The sequence below is a fragment of the Lytechinus variegatus genome, chromosome 1 (assembly GCF_018143015.1).
Source record: "Lytechinus variegatus isolate NC3 chromosome 1, Lvar_3.0, whole genome shotgun sequence".
NCBI lineage: Eukaryota > Metazoa > Echinodermata > Echinoidea > Temnopleuroida > Toxopneustidae > Lytechinus > Lytechinus variegatus.
In genome coordinates this window covers 48,931,588-48,953,963 of record NC_054740.1, presented here as the reverse complement: position 1 = coordinate 48,953,963, position 22,376 = coordinate 48,931,588, and the positions used below count along the sequence as shown (strand labels likewise).

At 36.8% G+C, this 22,376-nt stretch overlaps 1 protein-coding gene and 1 long non-coding RNA gene across 2 annotated transcripts in view; both read left to right on the top strand.

Moving 5' to 3' along the window:
* The window catches only part of LOC121430844 (short transient receptor potential channel 6-like), an 89,993-nt gene that overhangs the window by 21,373 nt on the left and 46,244 nt on the right, over window positions 1-22,376 (top strand). Inside the window, exon 3 of the mRNA XM_041628271.1 lies at window positions 4,004-4,201. Coding sequence (XP_041484205.1) covers window positions 4,004-4,201 — 198 coding nt within the window. The remainder of the gene's footprint in view (window positions 1-4,003; window positions 4,202-22,376) is intronic.
* Window positions 14,731-21,417, top strand: LOC121415505. The gene is made up of 5 exons (XR_005970014.1): window positions 14,731-14,950; window positions 16,240-16,417; window positions 17,065-17,218; window positions 18,959-19,084; window positions 20,611-21,417. It is a non-coding gene; the product is annotated as an uncharacterized LOC121415505 (long non-coding RNA).

Sequence of the window (22,376 nt, the reverse complement as noted above, 5' to 3'; positions counted from 1 at the left end):
CCCCTCTATTTCTCTTTTGTTCTTTTTTCTTTCCCTTCTTCTTTTCTTTCCCCTCTCTTTTTTCTTCTCTTCTTTCCTCCTCTCCCTCCCCCTTTCTTTTCTTCTCTTCCTCCTTTTCTTTCCTCTTTTTCCTCTCTCTCTTTTTCTTCTCTTCCTTTCCCCTCTTCCCCTCTCTCTCTTTTTTCTCCTTTTCCTTTCCCTCTCTTTTTCCTTCTCTTTCTTTCCCCTTTTCCTCTCTCTTTTCCTTCCCTTCCTTCCCCCTCTTCCCTTTTTCTTCTTTTCTTTCCCCCTTTCCTCTCTCTTTTTTCCCTCTTCTTCCTTCCCCCTCTTCCTCTCTCTTTTCCCCCTCTCCTCTCTCTCCTTTCCTTTCTTCTTCCCCCATTTTCCTCTCTTTTTTCTTCTCTTCTTTCTTTCTTCTTTTTCTTCTTTTCTTTCCCCTCTTCTCCTCTTTCTTTCCCTCTCTATTTTTTTAGCCGAGGGGGGGGGGGGCAAGGCCCCCTTGGCCCCCCATGGATCCGCGCCAGGTATGTAGATCGACACTTCTAGCTCTGGCTTTGAATAGGACTTCCTATTAATCGGGGTCACAAAATATAAGAAAGAAAAAGAAATTAGTAAGACCAGAAAGAGAATAGACAAAGAATGAAACAAGGAAACAAACAGGAAAATAATGGGAAAAGATTTGACGGAATAAAATAGTAGGAAATTAAACAAATTATGGTAATAATAAGAATGGAAAACAATAAATATAATGACCCTGTCTTCTTCTTTTTCTTTTTCTCAGAGGAAAAGAAAAAAAGAAGACAAAGGAGGGGAGGAGAAAAAAGAGAATAGGATGAAGAGGCTCGGTGTAAAAATGGCAGAGGTAAAAATGGCAGAGGTAAAAATGGCAGAGGTAAAAATGGCAAAGGTAAAAATGTACAGTAGATTAAATACGAAAGGTTTTGAGAAGAAAATAAGAATTTTAATGTTGGACTAAAGGCCCGGGGGGGGGGGGCACTTACATTGACGAGTGGATACCATGCGCGACCAAAAACACGAAAAGGATGTCATTTTCACGATAGGGCACGTTACGTACGTAACGTGATAAGGGTGTCAAAAACACAAAATAACGAAAAAAGGGTATCTATTATTTCGCTAGGAAAATTACGTGTTTGGGGTCGAATTTGCGGGGATGATAAAACAAAATTAAAATGTTTTATAAAGGATGTCCTTTTTGCCCCAACACTTCGTGTTTAGAGTCCGATTTGCGCGAGGTGTAGAAGGGGGGTCGTATTAAACCAAATAAGGTAAAGCCGACGACCGAAGGACCCGTAACAATAAAACATTCCTGTACTTGTTTAGGGGTTCGTTTCGGGGAATATTTGCCACGAGTATCGTTTTGTTTCCAATACTTGTTAAGGGGTGCATTTTCAGAATATGGAAATTACGTGTTTAGGGTGCTTTTCGAGACCCCATGGTCGCGCATGGTATCCACTCGTGAATGGAAGTGCCCCCCGGGACTAAAGGGTATCATTTTAAATCATATGGATATACACCGAATTGATAATCTGCACCGAATTGAAAACACTTGAGTTGGTTGCTTTTTTCCTGGACTTACATGCACGGCCTTCTCATGGCAAATCGTTCCTCTAATATTCAAATTTGAAGCACACTTTGGATCCCAAATATTGTACTTAATTCATTAAAGGGGAAATTCAAACTGACATAAAGTTCATTGTAAAAATACCACAAAATAATTAAATGATATTGGTGAGGGTTTTAGGGAATCCATCAAAGATTTAAAAAGTTTATAGAATTTTAATGGTGACGTCATTTCGAGCAGATTTTTTGCCAGATATGGTGTCATAAAAAATATCAATGAAATGTCATTTTCTTTCAAAAAAAATTAACGTTTTTTATTGTACCGTAAGTATATCAATATACAAATAATTTCACATCCGTTCCTAAAATATTTTTTAGCAATCACGAACCACTGATTAAAAAATTGAAAAGTATACATTTTGTTGCATAAAATACGGGGTAGCCGCTCGTATATGACGTAACAGGTCAAAAACTCTAATTTCTAATAACTTTCTTAATCTTTGATTTGGTTTCTGCAAACTTTCACTTCATTTGTTTTCTTCTATTTTTACGTAAATCATTTGAGGGTGAACTTCCCCTTCAAAAAATATCGATAGAATAGTACCTGAGAAACGCCTATAAATTTAAATCCCCGATTCGCTACACATTTCCAAATTCATCCGGTAACCGTTACCATAGAAACTAGTTAAGGAACCTGACATTCACTTGGACTAGCTGCAATGAGGATATTGCTCTGAAAAAAATTATCACTAATTGCTATCATTATACATTTACCGTAAAATTATATACGTATGATATCAACATCTATTCGGATCCATTATGATGTTGAAATGGGAAAATTACTTTTATTACAGAACGTTTTGTTATTTTCTGTTATCAAGTTATGCAAGTGGTTCGAAGAAATCTCGAACTTGTCAAATTTAGTGTGTTAATGGTAGCGCACATTGTTGTTTACATTAAAATCCGTTTGGTATGTGATGAAGTGCTGTTCTATCTTACGAACTGGCCAAGATAAATCCTTTCATCACTCACTTATTGAAATCATTTTGGGATGAAAATGATTTAGTTTAATCATATCCACGATAAAGTATTGACCTAAAATGATGATAAAAATTCAAATAATATCTAATCAGTTCATAATACTCATTTCGTCGATAGGAGTCCAACTGTCTTTTCCTTGTTGATGCAACATGTCATGATCTTTACCTCTGTCATCTTTGCCTCTGCCATCTTTACCTCTGCCAGTTTTAACTCCGTCATTTTACCTCTACCATTAATACCTCCCGGGGAGGGGGGGGGGGGGTAATATCAATTGCTGTACACATGCGTGACCAAATTATTTCCAGACACCCCCAACACGATGTTTTTCTCTGTGTGCCAGATTACCCCCTAAACAAGTTTCGCCAGAATATGACCCCTAAAAATGACCCCGTGATTGACCAGTCTTTCTAAACCGCCCTTTTTGTTTAAAATCGGTGTTTTTGATATCCCTAACGAGTGCTCGCACGGCCTGCGTCTAAAATTGAAAAAAACACACCTTTTTTAAACGCATTTTTTGGTACGCATGACTGGCCATCCCCCCTGGATTACCTCTCCCATTCTTACCTCTGTCATTTTTACCTCTGTCATTATTACCTCTGTCATTTTTACCTCTGCCATTATTACCTCTTCCATTTTTACCTCTGCCATTATTTCGTCTGCCATTTTACCTCTGCCATTTTTACCTCTGCCATTTTTGCCTCTGCCATTATTACCTCTGCCATTTTTACCTCTGCCATTTTTACCTCTGCCATTATTACCTCTGCCATTTTTACCTCTGCCATTTTTACCTCTGCCATTTTTACCTCTGCCATTATTACCTCTGCCTTTTTTACCTCTGCCATTATTACCTCTGCCATTTTTACCTCTGCCATTTTTACCTCTGCCATTATTACCTCCGCCATCTTTACCTCTGCTATTTTTACCTCTGCCATTATTACCTCTGCCATTTTTACCTCTGCCATTTTTACCTATGCCATTTTTACCTCCGCCATCTTTACCTCTGCCATTTTTACCTCTGCCATTTTTACCTCTGCCATTTTTACCTCTGCCATTTTTACCTCTGCCATTATTACCTCCGCCATCTTTACCTCTGCCATTTTTACCTCTGCCATTATTACCTCTGCCATTTTTACCTCTGCCATTTTTACCTGGCACCGATGAAGAAGAGGCCAAAGAAGAAGGAGGAGGTAGAAGAGTAGGAGTGGGAGAAGGAGAAGGAACAGAAGAAGAAGAAGAAGGAGGACGTATCGTACACGTCAAATTCATCTTGTAACTAGTAAATTGAAAATTAAGTGATCTGTAATAGATCAACTTCTTGAGTGATTGAATTTATCAATGCGGGAATTATTATTATTTTGTTTTCATCTTCTTCAATAAATAGGTACGTGTTCACACCAGGATAAATTCTATTTCTACTCAACGAAAAGCAATTCAAAGTTTGATCGTGATTTGACGCCCCTGATGCTTGCCGCACAATGCAATGAAGTAGAAATCATACGACTTTTACTCGCTCGAGGCGAGTACATTACCGAACCCCACGCTATCCTATGTAGCTGTAGAGACTGTCAAGATGCCAAAGGTATGTCAAACAAATTTCTTTGAATGTTTTAGCTGAATGATTAAAAGTCCCCCAATTTTTTTTTTTTGCTTAATTTTTAAAAATCAGTTAGGTTGAGATTTTGTATTGTTAATACTGTTGTTCAGGAGAAACGGGAATCGTTGGCGCGAAAATTCCTTAATGAAAATTTGTGGCACCAAAAAACTAATATTTGGCACCACATTCAAACATTAGAGCTCATATAACTGAAAAAGTGAATACAGTTTACCAATAATTTCTTTAGGAATGAAAAGGTATGTATTTTCACATCTTCACACGATAACCAATAATGTCATCTTACTTAGATGTGTAAATACTGCACTGCATAATCGGATCCTAATTTTCATCAAAAAGTACTTTTATTGAAAATTTAAAGGGGAATCCAACCCAAATAAAAACTTGTTTTTATAAGAAAAAGAAAAATCAGACAAGTTAATAGGTGAAAGTTTGAACAATATTGGACAAACAACAAGAAAGTTATGAATTTTTAAAAGTTGTAAATATTGGTAATCACTATATCCATGGAGACTTCAAATTGGCCGCATATGGGATGTCATAGTGATGTAAGGCAAGGACTACTCTTTCATGTATACTCCAACACATATTATGGCTAAAATGTCATTTTTCCTAAAAGTTTTATTTCAAATTATATTTTTTTTTCATGAGGACATAAAGCAATATACTACATGGGTTATATTTAGATTACTGCCCCAGGGGAATAGGTACTTAGGAGAAAACCACAAATCCCTGATAATAAAGTACATGGCCTATGGGAAAGTTGTCCTTGCCCCTTGTCATAATTTACTTACCCAGTTGCCAATTTGAAATCTACATACTTTTAGTGATCTCAATTTTAAAGCAGCTATAACTTTTTTTATCGCTTGTCCGATTTCTTTCAAACTTTCGCCATTCTGTTTAATTTATTTTTCTTCTTCCCAACACAACATTTTATGGCCAAGGCTGGATTCCCCTTTAAGTAATTATTCTATACGCAAAGTTCATTCACATGACAAAAAGGATAATAGTAGCCTAAGTTTAAATGAACCGGAACCCTTACGTTGATTATGAATGTTTAAAAGACGCTTTAGTATATGCATAAGGATACATAGGACAAGTTACTGTCTTATTTTGGTATAAAAAGAGACCACGGTTTTGGAGAAATTTTTTTTTTTTTTGGGGGGGAGGCTGAAGCTCAACCTGCCTCCTCCGCCGTTTTTCGCGGCCCCTGCGTTAATTAGACCCTCAACACCATTTATTACAACACATTTGTTTCTTACTGGGGTTACACTTCGTAATTCCGAAGGTTCGTAATTCCGAAACACGTAAATTGCCTATACCTCGATGTTCGTTAATCCGAAAACGAAAAAGGGTTCGTTAATCCGAACATTTGTGGCGTTATTCCGAAAACGAAAAAAGGTTCGTTGTTGCGAAGGTTCGTTAATCCGAAAATAAAAAATAAGGTTCATTGTTCCGAAGGTTTGTTAATCTGAAAACGAAATAAGGTTCGTTGTTCCGAAGGTTCGATAATCCGAAAACTATATAAGGTTCGTTAATCCGAAAACAAAATAAGGTTCGTTGTTCCGAAGGTTCGATAATCCGAAAACTATATAAGGTTCGTTCCGAAGGTTTGTCAATCTGAAAACGAAATAAGATTCGTTATTCTGAAGGTTCGTTAATCCGAAAAATGAAAACCGAGAAAGCAGAAAAAGGGCAAATGTTGGGGGGGGGGGGGGGGAGAAACACCGTTACCGTTCAATTGTTATGAGGATGGGAAGGCAAGGACTGCCGAATGAATTTTCTTTGGGGAGCAAAGCCAAAAAGACACTCGTACGTCAAATTGGGCACTTTGTGTTTATAGCAATTAAAGGACAAGTCCACCCCAACAAAAACTTGATTTGAATAAAGAGAGAAAAATTCAACAAGCATAACACTGAAAATTTCATCAAAACCGGATGTAAAATAAGAAAGTTATGGCATTTTAAAGTTTCGATTATTTTCAACAAAATAGTTATATTAGTCTGGTCTGTTAGCGTAAAAAATGCCCTACTTGTGGACACGGTGGACAAAAGCATGATTTTTTCTCCAGACCTTTGTTTATGTATAAGAATTAAGAATGGGGTATGCTCCAAAAAATCTGGCTGCAGGAACAGTGAAAAAATGGGTGAAAATGTCAGAATTTATGAGTTCAGATTTGTCTGATATATAGACTAGCGCTAGTGCAAAACTCAATAGCAGTGCATTATTTTGCATTGGATTAGTTCTTGAATTCAGACCCTTTTTGAACAGATCTTCTGTTTGTCCTCGCATCTCAATGCACCAAATATCTGAATGAAGATGCTAACCAAGCCGAAGGGTGACGGTGGAGGGGGTTGAATGTTGGTGTGTGTGTACATATTTTGGTCTTGGGGTAAAGGTGTGCAAGACACATTTTTTGCATGTGTTGGAAATTGTGTTGCCATGGTAACAGTGTATTATTGCAAAAATAAGGTAAAAATCTTGCAGTTAGAACCACTTCCTCTGTTTTTAACCGATTCTCATGGAATTTGGCACAGACATTGGTCTTGAGGTGAAGATGTCTAAGACACACTTTTGTGTGTCTTTCAGAAATCTTGTTGCCATGGTAACAACATATTATCTGGTGAAAATTGGGGGAAAAAACCTTACAATTCAAACTGTTTCATCAGTTTTCAATCAATTTTCATGGAATTTGGCACACACATTGGTATTGAAGTAAAGATGTACAAAGCACTTTTTGTGTGTGTTTCCAAAATTGTGTTGCCATGGGAACAACATATTATATGGCAAAATTTAGGTAAAAACCTTGCAATTTGAACTACTTCATCAGTTTTTTTTTTTTAGTTCCACCTCCCCAAGATGTGCACCCCTCCCCATACCACTTTTAGTTCTACTTCCCCATGCTCAAACCAGTCTACATCTTTGTCCCTCAGGGGTCAATGCATTTTTAAAGCTAGACATTACTCTTTTTTTGGGGGGGTGGGGTCTTTAGAAAATGACCTCATTAAAATTACAGTTAAAGGATTATGACCAGGAACTTACCCCCCCTCCCGAAAAAATAGGGGGCTGACAATACTTTTTAGCAGAAAATGCCCCCCCCCCTTCAAAGGTAAGAAGAGTCCTTTGCACTTCAGACCATTCATTTGAAGCTTAATGCATTCTGATATGATAAAAAAAAATTGTTTACAGTACCCAATTAACCATTGTTTATTTATATTCTCCTACTCAGTCTTTTATTCATATTCATATTCCGTTCCTATTCTTTCTTTTTAACTTTCACATCACTCTTGATTTTGAGCTTCACCATGCCATCTCCTTCTGTTTCCTGTCTCTCTCTAAGTATATTTTTTCTGACATATTTTAAAGTGTACCTTTAATCATGCAACTAATTATTATAGAAATATAAATATATACAAAAATATCTGCACTTGTTTTAGAAATTCACTTGCAAATCCATGACTCAGTAACATACCATATCAAAAATACACCTATGTGCACAATAGATTTCAGCCTTATATTTTCTTTCATTTAATTTTTTCAGTATATTTCTGTGACAGCCCCTGCTTCATGCTTTAAATAAAACATTGATTAATTGGACACCGAAAACTTTTTTTTTGAAAGCAGAATGTTTGAGGCTTTAAATTAATATGCTGAAGTGTAAAGGATTTCCCTTTTTTTTGGGGGGGGGGGGGGTTAAGTTCCTAGTCGTTATAATTTCATTTTAATCTTTATGTGGCAATTTTCTAAAGCCCCCCCCCAAAAAAAAATAAAAAATGTAAGGGGTGTTTTTTTAAGAGTGTTTAAGTTCCTCATGGTCATGGCCTTTAACCTTCTATATTTTTATGTTGTCAGTTTTTAAGGACCTTCTCTGCCCCCCCTCCAACAAAAGCCTATAAATATTATTGAAGGTGATTAATACCCTGCGCTATTATATGACGTTATAAAGGGGAATCAAACCCAAATAAACACTTGTTTTTAGAGGAAAATGAAAAATCAGACAAGTTTGTAGGTCAAAGTTGTGAACATATTAAAGTTATAAACATTGGTAATCACTATACCCATGAAGACTTCAAATTGACCGCTATGATGTCACAGTGATTTAAGAAGGCAAGGACCACTCTTCCATGTACTGGAATAATTAATTAGCTAAAATTTCTTTTTTTCAAAAGTTTTACTTCAAATTATATCTTTCTTTCATGAGGACATAAAACATAGTACCTGGGTTTATATTACGGCCCCAATGGAATAGGGATTTAGGAGAAAACCAAAAATCCTGATAACTACTAGTCTTATGGGAAAGTTGTCCTTGCGGCCCCACCCCTTGTCATAATTTACTTACCCAGTTGCCAATTTGAATTCTACATACTAGTAGCCTTAGGGATCTTGATTTTAAAGCAGCCATAACTATATTTTGCTTGTCCGATTTCTTTAAAACTTTCACATTCTTATTTTTCTCCTTTTCCATGCACACAACATTATGACCAAGGCTTGATTCCCTTTTAATATTGAATATGAATCTTTACCCAAAATGAATATTTGTGTCAACTTTTATGAGCACAGGCTGAAAACTGAGAAATAGACTGATCCACAATGAGTTTTCCCCATATTTCTGGCTAAATGTGGTTACCAAGGCAATGCACTCTCTGACAAAAGGTTCTTGCACATCTTTACTTCAAGGCCAATGTGTGAGCCATAATTATTTCAGGAGAATTGGTTCAAAACAACAACAACAAAAAAACTGATGAAGTAGTTCAAATTGCAAGGTTTTTCCTTAAATTTTGCCATATAATATGTTGTTCCCATGGCAACACAATTTTGGAAACACACACAAAAAGTGCTTTGTACATCTTTACTTCAATACCAATGTGTGCGCCAAATTCCATGAAAATTGATTGAAAACTGATGAAACAGTTTGAATTGTAAGGTTTTTTCCCCAATTTTCACCAGATAATATGTTGTTACCATGGCAACAAGATTTCTGAAAGACACACAAAAGTGTGTCTTAGACATCTTCACCTCAAGACCAATGTCTGTGCCAAATTCCATGAGAATCGGTTAAAAACAGAGGAAGTGGTTCTAACTGCAAGATTTTCACCTTATTTTTGCAATAATACACTGTTACCATGGCAACACAATTTCCAACACATGCAAAAAATGTGTCTTGCACACCTTTACCCCAAGACCAAAATATGTACACACACACCAACATTCAACCCCCTACACCGTCACCCTTCGGCTTGGTTAGCATCTTCATTCAGATATTTGGTGCATTGAGATGCGAGGACAAACAGAAGATCTGTTCAAAAAGGGTCTGAATTTAAGAACTAATCCAATGCAAAATAATGCACTGCTATTGAGTTTTGCACTAGCGCTAGTCTATATATCAGACAAATCTGAACTCATAAATTCTGACATTTTCACCCATTTTTTCACTGTTCCTGCAGCCAGATTTTTTGGAGCATACCCCATTCTTAATTCTTATACATAAACAAAGGTCTGGAGAAAAAATCATGCTTTTGTCCACCGTGTCCACATAATTCCGCTAACTGACCAGACTATATGAACGAGCCAGTTACATCTAAATGAGGGAACTGATGACATCACTCACTCACTGTTTCTTTTGTATTTTATTATATGAAATATTTTTATTTTCTCATCATTGTCATTTGAAATGAAGTTTCATTCCTTCCTGAACACGCGGAATTCCATTATTTTAACATTTTGTGCTTCAGGCAAGGAGGTCCTAATCGTCAAATTCGTATTGAAATATTGTATAATTCAAACAATAAAAAACAAAAGAAATAGTGAGTGAGTGACATCATCGACTCTCTCATTTTGATGTAACTGGCTCGTTCATATAACTATTTTGTTGAAAATAAGCAAAACTTTGAAATGTCATAACTTTCTTATTTTACATCCGATTTTGATGAAACTTTCAGCATTGTGCTTGTCTGATTTTTCTCTATTCATTCAAATCAACATTTTTCTGAGGTGGACTTGACCTTTAAGTAGAGAAAGGTCTTTTTGAAGTGACTTCTGATTATAGGAAGACGCATATTTAGGCTTTATTTTTTGAGTGGTTTGGAAAAAAACATCAAAGCTGAAGTTGTAAAACTCGTTTTGGGGTCAATTACTGTTAAAGATATAATGCGAGATGTTGCGAGCGCGAATCACGAGCTCAAACTTTGAAAATTTCATGTAGGCCGAATAAAACATCGTAATAATAATGATGATGATTATAATAACAATGATAATAATGACAATATACTACTAATAATATAACAACAGAAGCCACTTCATTTCTGAAAACTGTTCTCCCAGCGGGCCCTGCTATTATTAACCCGGCTTTAGCTGGGCTGCCTATAGGCGCCCAAAGGAAGGCATTTAAGTACCCATTCACCTCACACGGGTTGAGTGCAGCACAGTGTGGACAAATTTCTAACCCTAAGGAAATTACGCGGTTGGGATTCGAACCTACGACCCTCTGTTTCATAGTCAGAAGACTAATCCACTGGGCCATTACTTGGCGTTGTGGCAAGCACCTTTAACCCAAGGTATGTGGGGAAGTTACAAATTGATGCAGAGGTTCGAGTTTCGAGTCCTGGTCACGTCTTTCGGATGGTGACGTTAAAGGTCGGTCCCAGGCGTAAATAATCATATCTGATTGAAACACGTCTGACAAAACTCAAATGCACACACACACGCACACGCCCCACATAAAAAGTAAACATTCCGAGCAGGGATGAACATTGTTAACACTAGGCGTAACGATCAATAAAATTTTATTAACATTTATATTGTGTATTACCATTTTTATCATCGTTTGGGATTATCATGATCATCATTGGTATTATTATATTTTTATTACCGGCAGAAGCTCTCATTAAAAATGACATCCCCCAATACAAACTCTATTATCTGGAGGTTACTCGCACGCGACCTACACACTGAATCCCCAGAATATCTATACCATTTGCTTTGGCAGCAATTGCTCAGATAAAATCGAAATTAAGCGTATGCTTGATCCGGCCGCCTGTTCTTTATGCAATACATGCTTTGGTCACAACACACCTTTATCATCGTTCGTTATTTTATCATTGCATAATAATATCATGTGATAGCAGAACGGATAAACTAAAAAAGATCACAACAATTGTGCAAATTTTGACTAAAGCATGAAACTTTCATAAGTATTAGTATATGCCGTAAGATTTATTTAAAGATGGGAGGTAAATTTATAAATGCCATTTTCGGCCGTTACCATGGAAACGGAATAATTTATCGAAAATAACATACATTCCCATGTAAATGGTAAATAAACATGATATAGATGACCAATATGATAATTTTCAGGCTCCCAATTGAATACATATAAAATTTAGAAATATTCAAGACCACCAAGATTGGTCCGTTGCCATGGCAACGGCTTGTTTTTCCCCAGCGGGTCGTGTGGTCCACTGGTTAGAGCATTGGACTCATAATCGCAAGGTTGTGAGTTCGAACCCCAACTCTGCCATTGTCTCCACTTTGATAAAAAGGCCCGAGAGTGATATCTGTCGTCTATAACGTCAGCCACTATGACTGATAAACCTAGACGTAAAACGTTTCATAGGTCATGTAGGTAATTGGTTATATACCAGCTTGGCGTTTACCAGCAATTACTAGCAAAATGCTGTCCTGCCGAGTTCCTACGGGAGTTACCACAAACAGAAACAGAAAAATAGACATTTTGATTAAAAAAAAATGTTGAGGAATATGATTCATCTTTAATTTCCCTAATTCTACACTGTTAAACAAAGATATTTTGGTTGCTACATGTATAAATTACACCTCAAGCCATTGCCATGACCACATCTAATTCACAAAAATAACATGGCTGCCAACACAATGGACAGGTCGAAAATACAATTGGAATTGACTTAATCTGTATGCTTAAGTTTTTACCCCCTCATTTGAACAAAAAATACAAAAAGTGTTCTGCAAAGAGTACTTTATGAAGATAAAAAAATCATGTTGCCTTGGCAATGCTTGAATTAAGTAAAATAAAACAATGTTGCAAAGGGCTCGTTATCATGGCAGCAGCTTATTTCTCTCTAGAAAGATAAAAAAATATTGATAAAAAGTAGAATACATGTATGATCATCATTCCATTTTTGTCTCACCTGCATAGCAGAGTGAGACTATAGGCGCCGCTTTTCCGATGGCGGTGCACAGTGGGCCAGAATGAGTTGAAAGTGCGCCAAAATTATATTCCGTGTTAGATTTTTACTTTAACATGTTGATTATGGGTAATTTTGGGCGTAAAAAGGACTCGCCATAATTTAAAGCCGATATGACGTCACCTTGATACCAAATTTTGATTGACTACTTGAAATATCTGTTAAAAGACAAATTACACTAAGTAAATTGTGTAGTATATAAACTTTGTGTTATGTGCTACTTTAAAGTTGGCCAGAGTGAATGTTAGTTTATGCCTAAAATGTGTTTTAAGAGATGCCGAAAATAATTTTTACTGCATCAAAATGATTATTGATTACATTTATAAACAAAAAAACTTTTAAATTTGAAAAATATTAACCGTGCTTATCAAGCTGTGTTGACTTGTGTAAAACGCAAAGTACATGTATATAACACCACGAATGTATCACTATGACGAGGGTTTTGGGCTGAAATTATTCTACAAGTAAGTTTTTTTCCCTGGAAGAGTTGTGGGTATAGCCCTTATTTGCTTTAGCAACATTTATTTTGTTTAAATTAAGCCCGGAATTCATGTCATTTTCATGGAATGGAAGGGGAATCGTCCACGTCGTGCAAAAGCGAACGGCAATGTACCCCCATGCGGTGCGCTGAACAGGTTTTTGGGGTGTTGTGTCAAGTTAAATCGGCTCTAATATAAAAACGGGCACTTAAATTTGGTATCGACTTAAAGCTTAGACATCGGAAAAATGATGTTTATAGAATTTAGACGGAAATCCACGGAAATCTAAACTATTCTATTGTAAATGCAAAAAACATGGATTTTTCAGTCTATTTCGAAGAAAAATCATCCTATAAACCTCTTAAAATGTGTCTTTTATATACTTTGAACCCGTTCACACGAAAAAAGAATATACCAGGATTATGTGGGAGCCATTTCAGATTCCTGCATGAAAAACCTCCTGTGAAATGGCCTGTTTTTCAACTAGGATGTCATATACGCGACATTTCGCAAAATGTCACATTTTACGATTTGAGGTAGGAAATTAACAACCTTTATGCAAATTTCGGAATGAAATATTTTGCTGAAATATTCTTCAAAGTATTGTCTTTCAGCTGGGCATGACAAAAATTAAAAATCTGAAATTGCCCAAAATGACTTTTGGCGCACTTTTGTTTCGCCCCGGCCCACTGTGCGGCGGCGTCAACATCAAATCTTAACCTAAGGTTAAGTTTTTGAAATGACATCATAACTTAGAAAGTGTATAGACCTAGTTCATGAAACTTGACCATAAGGTTAATCAAGTATCACTAAATATCCTTTAAGAGTTTAATGTCACATGACCATGGTAAAAGGTCATTTAGGGTCAATGAACTTAGACCGTGTTGGGGGAATCAACACCAAAATCTTAACCTGAGGTTAAGTTTTTTAAATGTCATCATAACTTAGAAAATATATGGACCTAGTTTATTAAACTTGAATCATAAGGTCAATCAAGTATCATCGAACATCCTGCATGAGTTTTACGTCACATGATTAAGGTCAAAGGTCATTTAGGGTCAATGAACTTTGGCTGATTTGAGGGTATCTGTTGAATTACCATCATAACTTTGAAAGTATGTTGGTCTAGTTCATAAAACTTGGACATAAGAGTAATCAAGTATCGTTGAACATCCTGTGCGCATTTTAGGTCACATGACAAAGGTCGAAGGTCAATGAACTTTGGCCATAATGGGGGTATCTGTTGAATTACCATCATAACTTTGCAAGTTTATTGATCTGACTTTTGAAACTTGGACATAAGAGTAATCAAGTATCACTGAACATCTTGTGCGAGTTAGAGTAGTTTTCAAAGTCAGCACTGCTGCTATGTTGAATCGCGTGATCCAGGTGAGACGACCAGAGGCATTCCACTTGTTGATCATTTTAAGGTACTAATCGAGATATGATTGTGACTAAATCTAAAAATATAACATCTTAAGCCATTGCCATGGCGAACAGATAACATCTGATTAAAAAAATAATATGGATGACAAGGTAATGGACAGGTGAAAAATACAGTGAAAATTAACTTAAAGTACAATGCATAAGGTTTGACCTAGTACTCAATTAATTTAGGGGAGAAAATGCAATGAGTGCTCTGCATTAACTAATTACACAGTAAAAACGCTGTACAAAATATCGCTGTATAAGAGGTGCTGTATAATTTTTTGAACAGCACATGTTTAAGCTTTGATAAATATCGGTATAAAACAGGGCGAATTGACCTGTTTAAGGTCCGTAGACAGAAGGCTTGAACAGGGAGTTGTACAAGATACCGGCACATGTAAAGCGCATGCGTACGCGTGCGCAGTGCTATGCTAGTGGTCGGAAGATGGCGTTGAGTATGTTCGACTCGGAGACTGCTGCAGTGCACTGGAAAAATCGTGTTTAATCTCCGTTTTAGAAAATGAAAGATTTGGGGGTGACAAACCTGCTTCAAGAGTGAGACTTCCCACATTTAGTTCCAATCTTTAGAGGTAAATTCAGTGCTTGATTTCGAGTGAATGTTCATGAATAATCTCAAAAGTCAATGCATTGTTACCGTTGTTGCAGTGGTTTTATTGTGTGTGCATGTACGTGTGTAACTCTATATGATGGTCGCCAAGTCAGAAATATAGGCCTATGATTTTATTGGAAAAACCTCGGCTCGGCCGGCAGTCATTTTGAGATTGAAAAAAAAAATGGTGCCCCAGTCTGCGCACCCATTCACTTTTGCACGTGATTTGGAGATTTTGATGAGAAAGGCTGCATTTTGAGGCTGTCATAAGAAATACCCAAATTTCATTATTTTTCCACCTTTGTGAGTCGGATTTTGCAATAAATATCTGTCTATGCATTAGATGTGTAAAGTTTGCATTGCGTATCTTATCGATTCTACTAGAATTGCGCAGATACGCATGTGCGCAGATACGCATGTGCGCAGACTATGGTACCTTGAGCGAAGTTCGTGCAGGATCCACTCCACTTATAATTAATTACCACTAGGGCCTACACCATGCTCCACTTACAGTTACACGAACTTCGAGACCATGAACTCGATCTGATATTCTGAGTGACAAAAGGTGGGATTTTATGGGGGTGAAATATGAAATTCATGCAACATCACGATCTTTACACAAAGTTTCACTTCTTTCCATGCTTCTATTAGTATTAGTCTCAAAATTGGTGATTTGAATTATAGCCTACATGAACTGTGATGAAGATCCTCACACATAAATAATTCACTGCCGATGATCGCATGCGGATGCGATATGCGCGAGGTACCGGGTCCGGTACAAGCTCGGACCGGGCCGTCCTCAAGCACATAGCCTACGTGTAATGTAGGCCTGGCTAGATCTATTTCTAGTCAACTTTATTCAATTTTGTACGTCTACATATGTGTATGTTAAACCCCATTAAAATCTAGGTCTATACTATAGGTCCAAACCTAGATCTAAATCCTGGCCTAGCTTGGCCAATAGTCCCTTATTATTGGCCAGCCTAGCGAGGACAGGCCTACATGCAAATAGCAACAGATCTAAATGTTACATTGTAATTGCAGATGTATGTACAGTTTGTGAATGATCAGAAACTAATTTTGAATCTGAGATACAGGAATTACATTTAGGTTGACTTCATGTAAATTCCCCACTGTGCACAGGGGAATTTTTTATTGAGAATTTCTACAATTTATCCACTTATTCCATCAGTTCTCTATAGAATAGTCAGATAACTTGTGTAATAATTAATGTTACTATTCTTGATCTTTGATTCATGTTTATCACAGTTAAATGTTGCAGAAGATGAGCACGAAGAAGACACCTACTGGATGCAATATTACTCATCACCTGACAACATTGTTGTTAATGTGACGAACCTCGGTACCGAGATATGAGTTGACTAGAGGAAACCCGCGACCAAGCACAGCAGAAATTCTTGACAAATATCTACAGCTTTTGGGAATGGTAAAATAACTTGATTACTTAGTGCAGTGGATTCGCATTATGAAAAAAAAATTAAATTTAATTGTTCGAAGTTGAACGAAGCATTTTTGGTTATGAATTTCCAAAATTATTCTCTTTCTTGCTTGAGAATATAGTGCAAGATCATAGGATCACTTACTCTGCCTCAGTGTTAAAAGTTCAGTTGCATCTTAGTTGTCATAATTCTATGATTAGTGGAAAAGTTGTTCTGAAATCCGATTGGAAAGATTAAGTTATGTCTTCTTCCCATGAATGTCAATCTCTGGCGGGGGGGGGGGGGGATATTAATTTCCCCACCTAACTCCCCCCCCCTCATTTTGCAAATACTAAGTATTTTTCTCCAGTGGTTAATTACTCCAATAGTGATCAATATTTAAAAAAATGTGATAAATGGTTAGAAATAGAAAGGTCAATGTCAAAGCTCACTAGACTTTACTTGATTTGTGCAGTGTGTGCATGTGACCTAGGGTTTTTGTTACAAACATTGATAAGTTTTATTTTTTTATTTAATGAGCAATATTTAGCATGACTTTAATTACAATGTACCGGTAATGTATGAAAACATGGTATTGCTGGTACTTGTATTATGTGTTATACAGCTTATATATAAATACTTATTTCATTTTCAGATTGATCAAGACTTTGATTTAACAATTGATGCAGCTCCTGGTGCCCTTTTCACAATGTGGCCAAAGTTGTCCAGGCAGACTTTGGAATTTGCGGAGATTAATCCAGGGTATAGAAAGATCCTAGGGGCTGGAGTGGACCAGAAAATGACGCAGAGTAAGTTTTAGTCTTATAGTTATACTCAATTCAAACTTACAGTAGCAGTGCGAAGACTTTTACAAAGCTGCATCAATTAGCATTTAAACTGCAAAAGAGGATATTTCCTCTCCAGGTGTGTAAGAATAACAATGCTTACAATTTAAAGTGAAATCAGTGTTCTTATGTACACCGAATCCTGTCCAACATAATTAGTATAGTTAATGGACCTCATCGAAACAAGCAAGTGATGTTCTACAGTAACATACACCAATTCAGAGTAATGATTTCTGAAGAGGAAGTAACACAGACCCTTTTTTTTTACTATCGTGTTGCACAAGCCATTAAAGAGAGATAATTGACTCTCAACATAATACCAGCTGAACACTGCGCACAGCATTATCAGCATTATTGCATTATTGTGTAGGGGGGGGGGGGGCACTCAGTATATAATGCATAGTGGGTATGTGCAGCGGAGGGGACCCCCATTTTTACACTCAAATTTCCGTTCCAAGGCATAGCATTTTTAGCCTATTAAGAAAAAGAACAAAGAAAGCCACTCCAAGGCATATTATTTTCTTCTCGTGAAAAAGGAATCCGCTCCAAAGCTTCGCATATTTTCTGTTATGCCGTTCCGATCGATCTGCTACAATGAGTCGTAATTTTGAAAAAGCAGCCGCTGTTGAACGCTGTCTGACCATTGCATCTGTGCTAGCGCACCCGCCGCCCATGCTGCCGGTCTAGCTGCATGCACGTATGCCCGTTCCATAGGGATGCATGAAGGCACTCACATGCAGGCGACTCGTTCCAAGGACCCCCGATTTCACAAACATTTGTAGTTCTGAAGCCCGTTCCGAGGACCCTCCTTTTTACAATAAGCCCACTCCAAGGCCCCCGTTTTTTGTCTCGCCCGCGGCACACCCCCACCAATTTTTGGGTCGAGTGCCCCCCCCCCCCCCCGATTGTGTAGCAGTAATGCATTGCAGGAATTTCAAATGGGAACACTGACAAAACTTGAATAACTTTGTACTCAAGGCTTTTAATCAAACTTGGAGAGAAGCATGGTTATATGCAAATTTATTTCAATTTTACCAAACATGAGGGTCACCTCATGGGTCAGGCTGATGATGAGCATGGGTCAAAGTTAAGCCTATTAGGGCAAGTTTTGTATTACAGCTCATAACGTTTGATCCATGTACAGTGTATGCCCATTTTTTTACCAAACTTGGATGGTAGATGTCCCCGGGGGAGTGGAGGGGGGGGGGGGGGGGTTGAAGGTCACCTCCAGGTCAAATGTTACAGCAGGGGTTGAAGAACTTTTGGAGCTCATTGTTAGGATTTTGGTTTGTTTGTTTGTTTAAATTTCTATCATCACTCATTAATTGTTACCAATCTAAGAGAGATGATGTTCTTCAGAGATTTGAAGGTCACCTCCAGTTCCAAGGTCACAGGCAGGGGTCAACAAGCCTTTTGAATATAAAATGATTTTGTTGTATATTAATGGGTGATACACATTTTGGCTGAAATCACCATGGTGAATCCCTTTATTACCTTCAATCCTTATAATATCTCAATTATATACTTGTACCCATTTCACTTGTAAGATTGAATCTCACTTGCAGGAAAACACATTTAGTTTGAAAATGCTCATATCTCCTCACCTTCATCTTTCTTTCCTATTTTCTTTGCTCCCATTCTTATTTTGTTTTCCCTTCCTTCACCGGTCACTTCTTTGCTCAAACCGTATTTTCATTTATACAGGTCAACAATGAAGAAAATTTGGCTTTCAGTACTTCCTGGGATTTTGATCGGCAGAACGAAAGGGGAATGAGGCAAATTAAATGTGCCGTACTTCAAAGTCTTGAATCTTTCATCAATCTCCAATTAGTAAGTATTGATTATCATCTTACTTTTTCAAAGTTTTTATTTATTTATTTATATATTTATCTATTTTTTGGCCAATTTAGGTTAAAGCTCTGATTTTCCTGAACAATATTAGAACGTTACTGTTGGCAATCTTTGAGAGCACTTAGGTTTGACTGTAGCGCATGCTCACTTGACCAAGGCAAGTGAAAATATCAAAGTGCTTAAGTTGCTTACCCAAAAAGGTAAAAAAAAAAAAATTTAATGTGGGCAAGTAAAATTTTGACCCCAACATTGAAATCTGTTCAAGGCAGCTATCTGACTGTATTTGTTCTATCTAATAATCCTGATACTAAATTAAGTATCTCAATTCTGTAGCGCAAATCATAACAACGGAATAAGTTCACACAATGACTTAGTCAATACCTATTCTGCATGTATGTCATGGTTGTTGGATGTCTATGCAAAACTGCACATCTTGCGAAGACTTGAAATCTCCTTAAATGCAGTTCTCTAAACTCAGAAAAATACCTCCTATGGTTTTACCTCAATAATGTAATGAGATCAACGCTGATTCATGTTATTTATTTTGTGGGGGGAGCAATAGAAGTCCTTCTTAAAGGGATGGTCCGGGCTGAAAATATTTATAGAGTAGAATTCACTGAGCAAACTGCCAAAAATTTCATCAAATTGGATAACAAAGTTATTGAATTTTAAAGTTTAGCAATATTTTGTGAAAATAGTCGTCATGAATATTCATTAAGTGGGCTAATGACGTCACATCTCCACTTGTTCTTTTGTATTTTATTGTATGAAAATAGGTTTATTCAATTTTTTTCCTCCAAGAACTAGAAAAATTGGATTGACATATCATTTAGTGCATTAGATATTGATTGCTGCAACTTATTTCATTATAAAGTAGACATACATTGTATTATTCACACAAGTATGAAATAATGAAAAAATATGGTTTTATGTAATAACATAAAACAGAAAGTGGAGATGTGACATCATCAGCCCACCTAATGAATATTCATGATGACTGTTTTCACAAAATATTGCATAACTTTATTATTTGTTATCCGATTTTGATGAAACTTTCGGCATTTTGTTCAGTGAATTCTACTCTGTATTTAAGACATGAATATTTTCAGCTGTTGACCATCCCTTTGAAGATATTGGCTAACAATACCACAATTAAAAAATCTGAGCCGCATGATTTCCCATGCTGAAATTCGTAAGTTGACCAGATTCACTTGCCCATTTCATTATACATGATGGCCCAAAAAGAATAGAACAATTTAGATCTTTAATTTCAGTGATATAGCCAAAGTGTCATTGTATTGGATATTTCTTTTTTTTTGGTAGAATGATGTAATTGTCATGTTTTGTGAACTCTTGTCATTATGATTTTCGAAATATCATGTATTTCCCACCCCTGTATTACCAAACCTGCTCTTAGTATGTAAGGTATAATACAGATTATCCAACTAGATGTCTGTGTGATTGGTCTTCTACCCCTTCGATTCTTTGTTTTGCACTTTATTTAGGAAGGAGCATGAAGAAAAAGAAGATGAACAGGAATTGACAATGGCGCGTTCCATACCTGGGAGTGATTGCACAGTGGCACCCTTGGACCTAATTTCACCCTGACATCAAGTTGGTTTTAAGGAGAACCATGAGAGAAATTAATAAATTAAAGTTTGCCGAATATCAAAGAATAACAGAGTTATGAGGCTTCAAAGTTTTAAATTTGTGACATGACATGCGAGCAGCTCCCAATATGTCAATCATGTAATATAAATTCCATAAATTGCCATTTTTTAATGGTTTTCATGATAATTAAATGGGTTTTTATCAGAAGCTTGTATGAAATAATGTTTCTGATAACATTGAATCCACAGGTAAAATCATTTTCCAATTTCCCTAGAAAAGGCACTTGTATAGAATTGATATCACATAAAATATGGGGAGCTGCTCGCATGTGAAGTCACAAATTTAAAACTTCATAACTCTTATTCTTGGTGGATTTTCACCAACTAACATGCAATGTCAGGATGAACCTTGCCTTTAAACCTTATATTGGCAGCCTTTCATTGACATTTACATACAGTATTTTAGGTTTTGTGAGCAAGTATATGAAAAAGGTGCTAATTAACACCTACTTCCCCTTAACCCTAAACAGGCTGGGGGGGGGTTAAAACAACCTTCCCCCAACATTATCTGCGATCATTCCTCTGCGGGAGATTTGTTGACCCTGCCACTCTCAGAGTTTATACTAAGTCTCGCGCATCTTTTGAGACCAAATTTACGATGCCCAGGTACGTTGTCCCGAAATTATGCAACATTTCGTAAGTTCATGTCTGACCAAAAATTGTTCCAAAACGTGATTTCGTCCACAAAGTCAATGCAAATTGAGTTTTCTCATCTTATTCATAAAGCTATGATTTTTACTTTAAACAGCAGAAGTCAATTGATTTTAGCATAATTATATGCTTCAAACAGGCTGTGCTATAATATAAATCTGGTGAAAAAAAGGTTGAAAAACAAAGAAATCCCTAAAACAATAAAATACATAAGAAATTGATTTCCAAACTGAAGTTTTTTTCAATTGCGATTGTTAAGAATGCTACAAAGAATATTTTTACCAAAAATTAGCATTCTGGGAGCTTTATGGTATGAAGTGAATTAGAGCAAAAAAATATGATTTACCCATAAATTAATTCATATAAAATAATATTATTTGGAAAATTTTACCATACAGCCTTGTAGATTACATCGCACACTACCAGCGTGCAAATTGCTCGCGTGATCGGCAGGGGGGGGGGGCACTACCATTCACGAGTGGATACCATGCGCGACCATGGGGTCTCGAAAAGCACCCTATAACACGTAATTTCCATATTCGGAACATGCACCCCTTTACAAGTATTGGCGTGTGAAACCCTATCCTTAACAACTATTGGAAACAAAACGATACTCTTGGCAAATATTCCCTGAAATGAACCCCTAAACAAGTACAGGAATGTTTTATTGTTACGGGTCCTTCGGTTGTCTGCTTTACCTTAGTTGGTTTGGTACGACCCCATCTTCTACTCTACGTGCAAATCAGACTGTAAACACGAAGTGTTAGGGCAAAAAGGACATCCTTTATGAAACATTTTTATTTTGTTTTATCGTCCCCGCAAATTTGACCCTAAACACGTGATTTTCCTAGCGAAATAGATACCCTTTTTTCATTATATTTGTGTTTTTTACACCATTATCACGTTACGTACGCAACGTGCCATGTCGTTAAAAAGACATCCTTTTTACC